The sequence below is a fragment of the Scardinius erythrophthalmus genome, assembly GCF_964197995.2.
Source record: "Scardinius erythrophthalmus genome assembly, chromosome: 9".
Taxonomy (NCBI): domain Eukaryota; kingdom Metazoa; phylum Chordata; class Actinopteri; order Cypriniformes; family Leuciscidae; genus Scardinius; species Scardinius erythrophthalmus.
This window is the reverse complement of record NC_138229.1, coordinates 3,072,609-3,087,500: the sequence shown is the minus strand read 5'-3', so window position 1 is coordinate 3,087,500 and position 14,892 is coordinate 3,072,609. Positions and strand designations below refer to the sequence as shown.

The 14,892-nt window shown below is 35.7% G+C and overlaps 1 protein-coding gene across 1 annotated transcript in view; it reads left to right on the top strand.

The window, feature by feature from the left end:
• The window catches only part of upf1 (UPF1 RNA helicase and ATPase), a 32,848-nt gene that overhangs the window by 6,337 nt on the left and 11,619 nt on the right, over positions 1-14,892 (top strand). The window contains exons 7-16 of the mRNA XM_081373404.1: positions 3,761-3,848; positions 4,102-4,200; positions 4,832-4,940; positions 6,074-6,233; positions 8,449-8,567; positions 10,884-11,048; positions 11,277-11,391; positions 12,237-12,380; positions 13,570-13,783; positions 14,461-14,578. Of these exons, the coding sequence (XP_081229530.1) occupies positions 3,761-3,848; positions 4,102-4,200; positions 4,832-4,940; positions 6,074-6,233; positions 8,449-8,567; positions 10,884-11,048; positions 11,277-11,391; positions 12,237-12,380; positions 13,570-13,783; positions 14,461-14,578 (1,331 nt within the window). The remainder of the gene's footprint in view (positions 1-3,760; positions 3,849-4,101; positions 4,201-4,831; positions 4,941-6,073; positions 6,234-8,448; positions 8,568-10,883; positions 11,049-11,276; positions 11,392-12,236; positions 12,381-13,569; positions 13,784-14,460; positions 14,579-14,892) is intronic.

Sequence of the window (14,892 nt, the reverse complement as noted above, 5' to 3'; positions counted from 1 at the left end):
GCGCATCTTTGAGCTTCCGTGTTTAGCGTCTTTAATCTGCACTTTTGCAACGAATCACTCGAAAGTCATTTATTTACTGTTAATGACTATCTGAGACGTCATTGCCTTGACACGTTGCCGTGGGTTGAGTCTTGATGCGGATTTGATTGACAGACTGGCATTCAGTCCTTTTCATTTTCTGTTTGGTTAACTTTCTGAGTGAACTCGGGAGCGCAACCATGCCCATCCATTTTTTCAGCTCTGTTAGTTCTGGAGGTGTTTTTCCATTTATTTTCTTTAGACATTAAAAAAAAAAAATCTATAAATAGTTCTACGCCATGAACAAAATCAACCAGCTCTGAGATGAATCTTAAAATTGTTTGAAATGTGTTTGAAATACAAGTGTCAAGTGAAAATCAAAACACAGACAAATGCTCAGGATGTAATGAGCATCTGTGAATGATTTAATCAAATCCACAATAAGGATGCAATTTAAAATTATTGACCAAACTTTTGTCTCTTACGTGTGTAATATGATGTGTTGGAGGTTATTGCAAAATATTTAACAGGGCTTGAATTTTGGTACGGGTATTGCGCATAATTTTACTCATTCCCGCAGATTTCTGTCTTATAAGGTGGGAAATTCTTTCAAACATTTATTCATTTAGCTTGTTGGTTGAATGAGCAAATTAATCCACACAGATTATCAGATCAAATGTGACCTTGGACCACAAAACCAGTCTTATGTGTAATTTTATTAAAATTGAGATTTATACATTATCTGAAAGCTGAATACATAATCTTTCCATTGATGTATGGTTTGTTAGGATAGGACAATATTTGGCCGAGATACAACTATTTGAAAATCTGGAATCTGAGGGTACAGAAAAATCAAAATATTGAGAAAATTGCCTTTAAAGTTGTCCATTTCTATTGGCGATAGTGCTGCATCCATTCACAAAAATAAATGTTTTATATATTTAAGGTGGGAGATTTACAAAATATCTTCATGGAACATGATCTTTACTTAATATCCTAATGATTTTTGGCATAAAAGAAAAATCTATAATTTTGACCCATACAATGTTTTGTTGGCTATTGCCACACATATACCCGTGCGACATAAGACTGGTTTTGTGATCCAGGGTCACAAATCAGTCATTTGAAAACTGTTTAACGTAATTTCGCAAACAGCCAGAGTGATTTAGCGCTGGCGCATCTTCGCTCTCTCTTTCAAAATGAGCACATGGCTTCACATCACCTCATCATCTGTACAAGCGAGCTGCACGCTGCGTTAAAAGACTTTGCCCAATCGAGCCTGTTGCGTCGTTACTAAAGTTTTATCATATGCATGACTTTTAAAGCATTCGGTAGTAGAGGTCGACCGAAAGTGGATTTTAACGGTACCGATATTTAGGTTTGACCGTACATGTCGATAACCGATTATTTAACCCATTTTTTTTTTTTAATGGACATTTGGATTAAAAACAAACATAACACTCTAAGTAAAACAGTGCTGAACTGAAATGTGCTAAATGAAATAAATATATAAATATGAATATGTTAAAATGAGAAGTTCTACAGAATGAACTCTAAAGAAAATAATTTAAACATTAAAATGTTACAGGTCAAATGTGTGTTTCTTTAGCTATAACTTAGAAACATAGCCTATGTAACGCTCTCGCTCTGTATAATGCCAGCAGTCTCTTCTTCATGCTGTGTAATGACTGCGCACACTTCTCAGCCGATCCAGCAATGGACGCATCCCGGAAAAACTATCGGTGTGGATTTTTGCCAATAACGATAGTTCCACCGATCAACTATCGGTACCGATATATCGGCAAAAGCGATGAATCGGTCGACCTCTATTCTGTAGTACTTGCACGATCTCTGAGAGATGGCTCATACCCCAGAGCACACACACATAAAGCTAAACTGAGTGCTTTTTTGTGGTTTATTGTGCTTAAAAGGTCAGAAACACACAAAATGATGTCAAAAGTGATATTGGATCCGTGCATTAGCTCTTAAAGTGACAGCAGCCTAATATACCTGCTGCTGTCTGTGTCATTAATGTCAATCAAAGAACAAAATATAGTGAGAATTAATAATCTGTACTTAATTTATACAGCAAAATAATTTCAACTATACAATGAACTACAATTTCTGTAGTATTCCTGTACCTGAATACTGTTAGTCCTTCCTGAAAACCTTAAAGAACTCTTTATTTAATTTGTAATGTTATTTTATTGTATTTATTTGTGCTTCTGCTTGTATTCTGCTGGTTCTTGTTTATTTTGTAAATTAAATTCAAGGTTGAAATCAAGCTTCCTCGTGCTGTGTAAACTGATTCGCAACTAAATTACCCCATTGTAAAAACAGAAATGCAAAGTGAGCATACATTTAGGGGTTAGAAATGTAGTTTATAATAAAATAAAACTAGTTGATAAAATTAATTACTTGAATAGTACATCCTCCATAACGTAACCGATATTTACGTCTCGTACGGTCTGTAAACTCTTGCGTTAACAAGGCAATGACTGACGCATTTGTATTACATTCCAAAGAGCTCCAATATCAGCCCCACAGTTGAAAACGAAACCATATCCGTACCAGCTGGGCCGGATCGGCACGGAACGGAACGGTTAAGCAACAAGAACGGTTGGCCCGACGGTGGAAAAGCGGCTCATGATTTCCGTTTCTGTGATAGCGGTGCCGACAGTGTTTGGATGATTTCTGTTAAGTATTAGTATTAATTCAGTATACATGATTTTTTTGTTTTGTTTTTTATAAAAAATTAAGCTGAAATCACACTGATTTGTGGTAGAGCTGCACGATTCTGGATAAACTGTGAATCGTGATTTTCTTCAGTTTAAAATAGACATTGCGATTCTAAACAGAGAACTAAACAAAATAACATTTACTTGAGGTTCTAACAAACTATTTTCACTATCAGACTATTTAAAAGTGGTTAATTAAATGAAGTATTTATAAAAAAAAAAAAAAAAAAACGGGTTGAGTGAATGATTAAATGACTCCCTCATATACTATTTGTTTTACTTGTTTTATTACTGGATGATTCAGCATTTTTGAACAAATCTCTTGAATGAATGATTCAATGACAAATACATTTCTAACAGTCACTTGCCGCCACCTACTGGTGTAACCTACTCAGTGTAATCGATAAAATCATTATTTGAAGTGCCAGGTTGCTTTTAAAAGGTGATTTACTTTATCATGATCGCTACCGTAGACATCAGTGTTTTTTTAAATAAATTTGTATCTTCTTCTGTGATGATTTGAATATTTGCAACAGAGAAATAACGAAACTGTGTGGTTGAAAAGACTGTTTGTGAAGTTGTTTCTGCCAACGCAGATCTGAATATTCTGGTGTGATTTTGTCAAAGTTTGTTTAATAGACACAGTATCTTTTAACGATTAATCGTGCAGCTCTAATTGGTGGCTTGTGCAGAAGCATATATCATCTCTTTACATCCGAGCTCATATGTACGTCTTGAAACATTATACATCATTGCGTTATTGCACATTATTACCAAAAAAAAAATGATGTTGAGAAAATGGATGGGATTTTTATTCCTGGAACAAGGACGTTCAGATGTTTTTGGGTGATCTTTCCTTGTACATGTGTTTCTTTTCTTTCTGATAAAGAGAGGTTGTTTATAAGTGGAATAAATCATGTGTTTTTAAACGTATTTAAAATGTGTTGAAAAATATTCTGCTGCTAATGTCTTCTCTTTGCTTTTCTCCTGTCTTTTTACTGCAGACTCAAGACAATATAACTGTGAGGTGGGATTTGGGACTGAATAAAAAGCGGATAGCTTATTTCACTCTGCCCAAGACGGATTCAGGTGGTAATATTCACTTTCAACATCTTCTGTGTCTACCAGTGGTTCATATCCATCCCATCCCTAACACCGTGTCCCATGCATCCCTCATCGATGTGTGCACGGACATGTCTGCCCGAGTGTGTGTGTGTGCACGTGTGTTTGTGTTGCTGTAGTGTGTATGTGATGGATATATAGCTCTATTATCGTTATTAGAACATAAATCCAGAAGATGTGGTTTATCTGACAGTGTTTTCTCTGTGGTGGTGATTTTCATCAGACATGCGACTGATGCAAGGAGACGAGATCTGTCTGCGCTATAAGGGAGACTTGGCTCCTCTCTGGAAAGGAATCGGACACGTCATCAAAGTCCCGGACAGCATCCTTTCAACAATGATTATCCAACTGGCTGCTGCACAATGACAACTATTATTATAAACTTCTATTGTGGTTTTATAATGTCCTTAGGCACACATTGCTCATACTTATATTTACATTTATGCCTTTTGGCAGACGCTTTTATTCAAAGCGACTTACATTGCATTTCAAGGTACACATTTACATTCTTATCAGTTCTGGCTTTCCTCTGGGAGTCAAACCCATGACCGTGGCGTTGCAAGCGCCAACGCTCTACTGTTTGAGCTACAGGAAAGCCTCAAATCATTAATTTAGGATTAATGATTTGATAAGCAACCACCCAGAACACCCTATCAACTGCATAGGGTGTAATTTTTTAATGTATCAGGTTTTGGTGAAACGCTGGCTATGGAGTCCATTACACATTTCAGGGACAATAAAGTATATTTCATAGCATAATTGAAATGCTATGAAATATAGCATAATTGAAACCACTCAGTAAATTCTAACAGCTGCATAGCAAAATTCTCACAACATGCTGACATCGTGACAGTTTTGCAAACACCTAACCCTTTATATTAGCAAAAAAATCACTGTTTTGATTTACAAGTACCAAAGTATCATACAGTTGATTCCTTAACCGAGATTGTCAGATTATGGAGATGAGATTGCCATCGAGCTGCGCAGCAGTGCAGGTGCACCTGTGGAGGTGCCGCACAACTTCCAGGTGGACTTCGTCTGGAAGTCGACATCTTTTGACCGGTTAGTCCCACTATCACGTTTTAATACTTTCACCAGTCCATTAAATCTTTTTGTTGCATTTATACGGTGCATGTTTGCTGCCTGCATGTTGATCCAAAACGGTGTTTTTTCTTTTATGTTGATGGCATTATGAACTGGTTTTATCCACGCAACAGAGTTATTTAGTGTCATTGAGATATTACTTTCATTTTAATTAATATTTTTAATTAGTTTTAATTTTTTATATTTTCTATTTTTAATTTGTTTTATAGTTAGTCAGTTTAATTTAAAAAAAAGTGTCTATAAAATGTATTTATTTAATTTAATTTAGTACATCAAGTTTTTCTTTCTTTCTTTCTTTCTTTCTTTCTTTCTAATCTTTCTAACTTTTCTTTCTTTTTTTCTTATTTTATTTTTGTTAACTTATTTAGTTAACTATAATTAATAACATAATAATAATCAAATTTATTTATAAAGCACTTTTCAGGTATAAAATGCAGTTCAAAGTGCTTTACATAAAAATTATAAAGCCTTATCTACAGCAACATCACATTCAATAAAAACGTGCATCAAACTTTAAAAAAATTAATTGCAACAGTATAAAATACTAAAAAATAATAAGCAATCAGCTACAACACATCTAATAGAAAATTCTGAAACATATAGGAGACGATTTATTATAAGCATAATTCAGAGTAAGTAATTCAATGCCACAATGTAATTCAAAGATACATTTTTTACTTTCTTTTAAAAATACTAAGTGTACTAGCTTCCCTAATATCTAGTACACTCAGTATTTTTTAAAGAAAGTTAAAAACGTATCTTTTTACTTTGGCATTTAATTACTTATTATCTAGTACACTCAGTGTTTTATAATACTATTAATAACCCTGGCATGCGATTACAATAAATGGAGACTCAAGCTTTCTGTCCAAAAGATCATAAGTGATTGCCAAATGCATTTTTGTCTTATGGACTTTTTGTATGATACTTTTATAGATCTTGTGTATCTTTTTTTATTTATTTTTTAAGCTTGATACCTTCAGTCCTGATTATTTGTAATTGAATGTGGGAAAACAATTACTTGAAGTGGTCTAATGATCTGTGAACCTAGTGGACGCGAAGTTGAGCTTTTTGTTTATCATGTCATGCAGAATGCAGAGCGCCCTGAAGACGTTTGCTGTGGATGAGACCTCTGTGTCTGGCTACATCTACCACAAGCTGCTGGGTCATGAGGTGGAGGACGTTATCATCAAATGTCAGCTTCCCAAACGCTTCACTGCGCAGGGCCTGCCAGACCTCAACCACTCGCAGGTACAGAGCTTCCCAAACTCCCCTTCACCTCATTCGGCCCTTTGACTACAAGCTTCTGAAACTCCAGTTGTTTTGGCACAATGTAGGTTTATGCTGTGAAGACGGTACTGCAACGCTATATATATATATATATATATATATATATATATATATATATATATATATATATATATATATATATATATATATATATATATATATATATATATATATATATATATATATATATATTATTTTTTTATTTTTTTTTTTTCCACATACCTATTGACTAGTGCTGCACGATTAATCGTATCGCAATCGAGATGTCAAGCCTACGCGATTATATGACGCAAAATGTTGCGATTTTATATTAAATAAACAAATTAGCGCTGTTAACGCACTTATTAATGCAAATGCTTTTAAACCATTCATGCGCGATAATACATAAAAGAACGAGCTGCCTGTGAACGTCCTCCACACACACACACACACACACACACACACACACAGATAGACGCGCCAGTATCAAGTTCTCTTTTGCGGTAGAACGAACAACACTATGTATGCCAAAATGAACGCGCTGCCTGTGAATGTCTGACTGTGAATATCGTGCGTGCGCACAAAACAGCATGACAGAATACAGTTCTCTTTCGAGCTTGAACGAACAATAACACACACAATTATGCCAAAATGTCTTTTTGTCGAGTGTCTTCATAACATAAGAGTAGAGTAGTCTTATGATGAACATGAAGAGTTGTGATGGCTCGTGAAAGATTGAGGCGCGTGTGAGATCTGCGTCTCTGACAGCAGCGGCTGGTCTTAAAGGGACAGTACACAGTAGCCACTAATTACATTTACATCTGTCACTAAAGTTATTCTATTTTTTCATTTTATTTTTTGCTTTTTTTTTATTATTATTTTTCTTTACCCCTGACATGTATGGTTATATGTACTCTTGTATGTAAATTATGTTTTGTTCTTGTTAAAATGCAAAAAAAAATAAAAAATCTGTCGCTAAAGTTAATCAAAGAACAAAGGGAACAGAGAAAAACACTCACTGCTCTTGACTAAAGAACTTTTTTCTTTAGGCTGATTATCACTAATCTGTGTGTGCATTTATTTTCCTTGAGAACCAAGCAAGTTGACCATTTGTTTATTATATCGCATATCACAATCGTAATCGCAATATTGACCTCAATTGTCGCAATATGACATTTTCCCCAAATCGTGCAGCCCTACTATAGACTAAACACGTAATATGCATGTGCACACCGTCACCGTTTAGGCCGTGTGTCCACCAAAGCGTTTTTTCACGTGGCTGGTGTATTTTTCCCATTGTTTATAATGTGAGCGACACTTTTTTTAAACGCCATGAGCGTGACGATGTGCTGAGCATTTTTTTCACCCTGCCGTTTTTTACTGGTTGCCAAAAGTTGAAGAATGTTCAACTTTGGGTAAAACGCAGCGCTCATCACTGTCAACTCAACCGTCCAATCACAGTGGAGGAGGGGCGGGACTAATACCACACTGACCAACCGCCACATTCTACTTGTACAACGTCAACAGACGACAACAACAAGCATAATAACGGAACAAAATAATTTAAAACAAGAGCCAGAGAAAGTACGTTACATTGTATCGACATTTTAATATAGAATCAACACAGAAACAAAATATGTGAAATGAGATACTAGTAACACTTTCGCGGATATTCCGTATCATAGCAAGCAAAGCGTCTCAACTGGACAAAAACACGCTATGCTGCCAAAACACTCTCAAGCGGCCATAGCTAGCTTAGCGTTTTCAGCAGAGCGGACACACGGCCATATTCACGTTTTTTAAGTTTACACGGAGATGATTACGTTTTTCAAAATTTTTCACAACTTGCATCTTGGAACCTATTTCAGAATTTGCGTTCTTGAGCCGCCAAACACAGTTGTTGTGCAAATGAACAGCCAGAACACATTAAAAGTTTTCTGCTTTCAGTTAAAACGGCGTCGTGTAATCGGCCCATAAGTTAATAACTAATGATTTTCGCAACGGAAGTGAAACAATCAAAAACTAACTTTATCTGAACAATAACTTTATTCTAGAGCTGCTGTAAAGCCAAAACAATCTCTGTTACTGTAATTTCCTATTATCACTGTAAAGCTGCTTTGTAAGATCTATATTGTTAAAAGCGCTGTATGAAGGTGACTTGACTTCTGAAACTCATTGACTCACTGGCACGATATAGGTTTATGCTGTGAAGACGGTCCTACAGCGACCCCTCAGTCTGATCCAGGGCCCTCCAGGGACCGGCAAGACCGTCACCTCTGCCACTATTGTCTACCATCTGGCCAGACAGGGCAACGGGTAAGACACGTTCTCTCATGGTACTGGTAGACATAAATGCCACCGTGTATTTCCAGTGTGTTATACAATTTCAACATGAAATGGGAGTTAATTTGTATAATACTAGGGCTGGAAATAATCTATTTGAGATTTTTCTGCTAAAAATTGAGATTGTGATTTTTAAATATGAATTATTTCCTTATAATTATTTGTTAACACTTTACAATAAGGTTCGTTTGTTAACATTAGTTAACGTGAACTAATAATGAACTGCACTGCATTTATTAATCTTTGTTAATGTTAATTTCAACATTTACTAATACTTCATTAAAATCTTGTTAACATTAGTTAATGCACTCTGAACTAACATGAACTAGCAATGATGCATTTTTATTAACTAACGTTAACAAAGATGAACAAATACAGTAACAACTGGATTGTTAATGGTTAGTTCATGTTAGTTTAACTAATGAACCTCATTGTAAAATGTTACCTCATTATTTTTATTGTTAGCACTTTTCAATAAAGTCTCATTAGTTAATGTTATTTAATGCGTTAACTAACAATGAGTAATACATCTGTCACAGTATTTATTAACATTAATTAATGAAAATACAACTATACATTGTTATTCATGTTAGCTCTGGTCCAATAAATAATATTAACAGAGACATATTGTGATTTTAATAATATATTAGTAAATGTTGAAATTAACATTAACTCATTTTAAAGTTCCCCTGTGGTGAAATCCAGCTTTTAATGTTGTTTATGTGTCTGTGTGGTGTTTTTAATATGCTTTAAGACAAACCATGTGTAAATTACAGTATTTTCTCCTTAAAACTGCGTTGAACCAAAGACAGTCTCAAAAACACGGTTTGAAATCGCCCTTGTTCTTTACGTCACAAATATGTTATAACCGATCACATCAACATGCGTGCGGGCTTTAGCATATTAGTAACTGTGCTGTGAAGCAGGGGAGTTTCAAGTTATACCGGTATATTTTTCTGTTGATATGAAAAATCTGGTACATTTAACAGTATAGCAGGTGAATTATGTATATGATGTATATTATGATGAACTATATGCCTTTCTCCACTGACGTTCAAAGCGTTTCTAAGGATGCTGAGTCTCAGATGGTGAACGGGAACATGGTTTGTGTAACGTTGTATAAAACGCATCACCATTCTGATAAATCTTCTTGTAGACGAGCCTGTATAACTCGCTCTTCCACTTCTTCCGAATCAGTTTCTGGTTGAAACATTTATGGTTGAATGAAACCAGTATTTCCACTTGACTTCATTATTACAGTGAAGTTGAGCAAGTGAATCTCTGAGCTGGTGTGAGTGAGTGGAGGCGGGGCTAATGAGGCAAGGGTGTGGAGTTACATTCAAGCTATTTTAAAGCAAAAATTAATTTTCCCAGGAATATTTTTTAATTATGTCATTTTGGTGATCAAAGATGAGTTTTAAGGGATACAATTATTGGCTACAGTGTGTCTTTAATAAATGCTTTAGTGTTTTTTAATTTTCAAGTTAACTAATGTTAATAAATGGAACCTTATTGTAAAGTATTATTATTATTATTATTAATAAAAAAATAAAAAAACATGAAATATTACTTTAGCATTATTTCACTTTAAAATAACAACATTGGCTATTTAAGAAAAATATTATCCTTTTTTTTTGCATTAAAATTACAATAATAATATTTCAAGTATCTCAGTTTCTTAATTTTTAAACATTAAACCATCAAACCTTTATTTTGACGTAAATCCGCAGGGAGCCTTTAAAGCTTGTCTTTTGTTGATAAACGCTTCTCATTACAAGTCTGGGAAGATGGTTGATCCAGATTGCGTTCCCAAATGCACATTAAAGCGGCTCAAGCCACTTTAAGCCGTATCACGATTACGGTTTTATTTCAGGTTCATGCTCATATTAAATCAGAATCTTAGCACACAGATGTTATTGTCTACTAAAAATGTCATATTATATAATTTGGTAACACTTTACAATAAGGTTCATTAGTTAACTACCTTAGTTAACACAAACTAAGAATGAACAGCATTCATTAATCTTAGTTAATATTAATTTCAACATTTACTAATACGTCATTAAAATCAAAGATTGTATTTGTTAACATTAGTTAACTAACATGAACAAACAATGAATGGCTGTATTTTATTAACAAAGATTAATAAATACTGTAACAAATGTATTGCTCATTGTTAGTTCATGTAAGTAAATACACTAACTAATGTTAACTAATGAACCTTATTGTAAAGTGTTACCAATAAATGCATATTTGATTTCAACTCTTTTTTAAAAAATTTTAATTTAGTCCCGTGCTGGTTTGTGCTCCGAGTAACATCGCCGTGGACCAGCTAACAGAGAAGATCCATCAGACGGGGCTGAAGGTGGTCCGTCTGTGCGCTAAGAGTCGTGAGGCCATCGACTCACCGGTGTCTTTCCTGGCTCTGCACAATCAGATCCGCAACATGGACAGGTACAGACATTTCTGTTCTCACGGAGTTCAAGATTTAAAAAAAAACACTATTAGACCTTTTATTTGTTTGTGCTGTAAGTGGTTTAAGACTGGCATTACTATTATTATTGCTCAGATTAGGTGTTTCTCAAAATCTACAACCCTTAACTCAGCAATGACCATTTCAGTTTTTGAATGCTGCATATGTTAGACAATGTGAGGATTAAAGTTTGCCTGTCATTTCTACAGCATGCCAGAGTTGCAGAAGCTGCAGCAGCTGAAGGACGAAACTGGCGAGCTGTCGTCGTCTGATGAGAAGCGTTACCGAGCTCTCAAACGAACCGCAGAGAGAGAGCTGCTCATGGTACCCTTCTGACTTCACTTTAAAACACAGATAGACACCGAATGCTGGAATATTTCATTGCGAAATCAAGCGTTTCTAGAGTCTGAAGTGGATTTTTCAGTGCTTTGTATTGATGCTGCAGGCAGTGGAAAACAATTATGCATGTTTTTCTGTGGTGCTGCAATTTAACAATTTAACGATACACAAAAATGACAGTTCGGTATGCATGTCGGTTTTGAAGTCACGGTTTGGTTTGGAGGGAAAAACACAACATAAAACAGCCTTTTTTCCCCATTTTTTTATTAAAAAGAAGTTTACTGAACTTTAAAAAAGTATTTAAAATATTCCGCAACGCTCTTCATACTGCATTTTATGCAGTTATTGAGCTTCCATTCTTTTGTGCAGAGACTGTCAGGCCAAGCCCTTAGGCAAAATGTAAATACTTGCATGACTTTCTAACATTTACAAATTAGGATACAACCATAAGATATAAGTTATGTGTCGAGGAAAACAAATGCATTAAAAATAGCACGCATATCTGGCATGCCGTTTTATTTTTTTGAGTTACCGGTAGTTTGAAGTGCGTAATATAAAGCACCTCTCTTGTTTAGGACAGCGTGGATAATGCACTTTTCCCGCAACAGCTAACTTTTTATTTTGTCAGATGCTTTCGCAAAAGTTCAGCACATACAGTTGTTAAAACAATGCTGCTTTCATTCGGTACACATGCGTGCCGAAACCGGAAAACCCGCACCGAAATGTTTCAGTATGAAAGCGTGTCCTGTTACACCCCGAACATGACATGATCCATCATGCCAACCCCATGATAGAGGCCTGCAAACATCTCATTCTCTCTTCTTTCTCAGAACGCAGATGTGATCTGTTGCACATGTGTGGGTGCGGGTGACCCTCGCCTGGCAAAGATGCAGTTCCGCTCCATTCTCATCGATGAGAGCACCCAGGCCACGGAGCCCGAGTGCATGGTGCCCGTGGTGCTCGGGGCCAAACAGGTAACGTCATAACAAGCCTTAATCCACAACATAACAAGCATGTAGGAAACGCGCTATGCAAATAAACTTGATGTGCCTTACTTTGCCTATCAAGCACAAACTTTGTTAAAGTTGAATGTGTGGAGAGATAAAAATTGAAACCTATGAGATAAAACATTTCTGTACATATGCACAGGCCAGTCATTTTTAATTTGCCAACAATTGACTTGTTGGAAGATCATTAATGATCTCATATACAGTGTTTTTCCACTGTACCACATTAAAGGATGGGATTATAGGGATTAAAGGAACACTCCACCGTTTTTTGAAATAGGGCTTATTCACCTTCTTTCCTACATTTAGATAGGTGGGCAAATGCATTTTTGTCTCAGTGCATGCATTGTTTTAGTTTGACAGGGTCGGCGCTAGCTTAGCTTAGCATAATGATTGGAATCCTTTGTTGCCAGCTAGCATGTCCTGAGTAAAAGTGATATAAAAAATAATAAAACCCACCTAATTACTTCTTGTGGCCTGCGTATTCACAACAAGTACAAATAGTGATGCAGATTAACACTAGGCGATTTCCTAGGCAGATATTGACTTATATATTAAGGACTATATTAGGGGGAAGCACTGCTACTTGGGCGTGATATCTCTGCGCCCAAGTAGCAGTGCTTCGCCTGTGCTTCCCCCTAATATAGTCCCAAGTCAATATCTGCCTAGGAAATCGCCTAGTGTTAATCTGCATCGCTATTTGTACTTGTGAATACGCAGGCCACAAGAAGTAATTAGTTTTTTTTTTATTTTTATATATCACTTTTACTCAGGACATGCTAGCTGGCAACAAAGGATTCCATTCATTATGCTAAGCTAAGCTAGCGCCAACCCTGTCAAACTAAAACAATGCATTCACTGAGACAAAAATGCATTTGCCCACCTATCTAAATGTAGGAAAGAAGGTGAATAAGCCCTATTTCAAAAACGGTGGAGTGTTCCTTTAAACTTTTATATAAATATGTGTGTGCACTTTGCATGCTTAACGTTAATTTCATTGTGTTAGTCGCTTTGGAATATTAATTGAGCAGGTTTCAGAGATTAAATTTTTTATTTATTTTTTATTATATTCCGGAAAATACGGTACTTGAAATGCATGTATACACTCTTGTATATTTTCTCTAGTTGTAACTGTCCTGTGCTCTCTCTCTGACAGCTGATTCTGGTGGGTGACCACTGTCAGTTGGGTCCTGTGGTCATGTGCAAGAAGGCGGCTAAAGCAGGTCTCTCTCAGTCTCTGTTTGAGAGGCTGGTGGTTCTGGGCATCAGACCCATCCGTCTGCAGGTGCAGTACCGCATGCACCCGGCACTCAGCGCTTTCCCTTCAAATATCTTCTATGAGGGTTCTCTGCAGAACGGGGTCACCGCTGGTACGTTATTTTCGCTTTGCATATAGTTCTCACACGGTTGCATTAAGTTCTATCGGGTCAGTATAGATAGATTTGTTTTGTTATACACTATGGGTCACAATTAAGATATTTTTTTAATGCATGTTTTGATAGAAGTCTTTTCTGTGCACCAAAAGTGCATTTATTAGATCACAATAATATTGTGAAAAATTATTACGAAATAAAATTGTTTGCTATTGTAATATATTTTAAAATGTAATTTATTCCTGTGATGCAAAACATCACTTCTCCAGTCTTCACTGTTACAAGATCTTCCAGAAATCATTCTAATATACTGATTTGGTGCTCAATTATCAATGTTAAAAACAAGTTTTCCCGCTTAATATATTTGTGGAAACGTGTGTTTTTTATTTTATTTGTTTTTTTAGGATTCTTTGATGAATAGAAAGTTCAAAAGAACAGCGTTTATTTGAAATATAATCTTTTATAACATTTTTCAAATCATTTTGTAACTGTTTTGCAACATTAATATTAAACAAATGCATTTAAAAAAATATATTAATCTGCCAAAAATTCAGCTTCAATAAATTACATTTTAAAAATATATTAAAATAGAAGTTATTTTAAATTGTATTTATTGACCGATAGTATATATTGAAATTTTGCCGCCACATTAATAATGTTGTGTTGCTCTCCAGCGGATCGCATCAAGAAAGGCTTTGACTTCCAGTGGCCTCAGCCGGATAAGCCCATGTTTTTCTATGTGACTCAGGGTCAGGAGGAGATCGCAAGCTCTGGCACCTCCTATCTCAACAGGTACGTTTGCATGTGATATCCCTTTCTCGAAAAGACATGCACCACAAATATCTGATGCACATTGCACACAAAAATGCCAAGAGCTTTCTCAAAACGGCAAGACTTTATGCCTTTTCTGGAAGTCAGGCTGAGTCTAGTCACTGGTCAAATTTGGCCAAGTTTGCAAGTTTCATAATTGAATATTTCTCATTGAATATTTCCATCAAATAAACAATACATCTCCTGGCTTGCTCCCTGGGGGAATCATTATGTGTTGACCTTATAGCAGTTCCTGATTAAATTACTTAGAGGAGGACGATATGAAAAATCTTTAC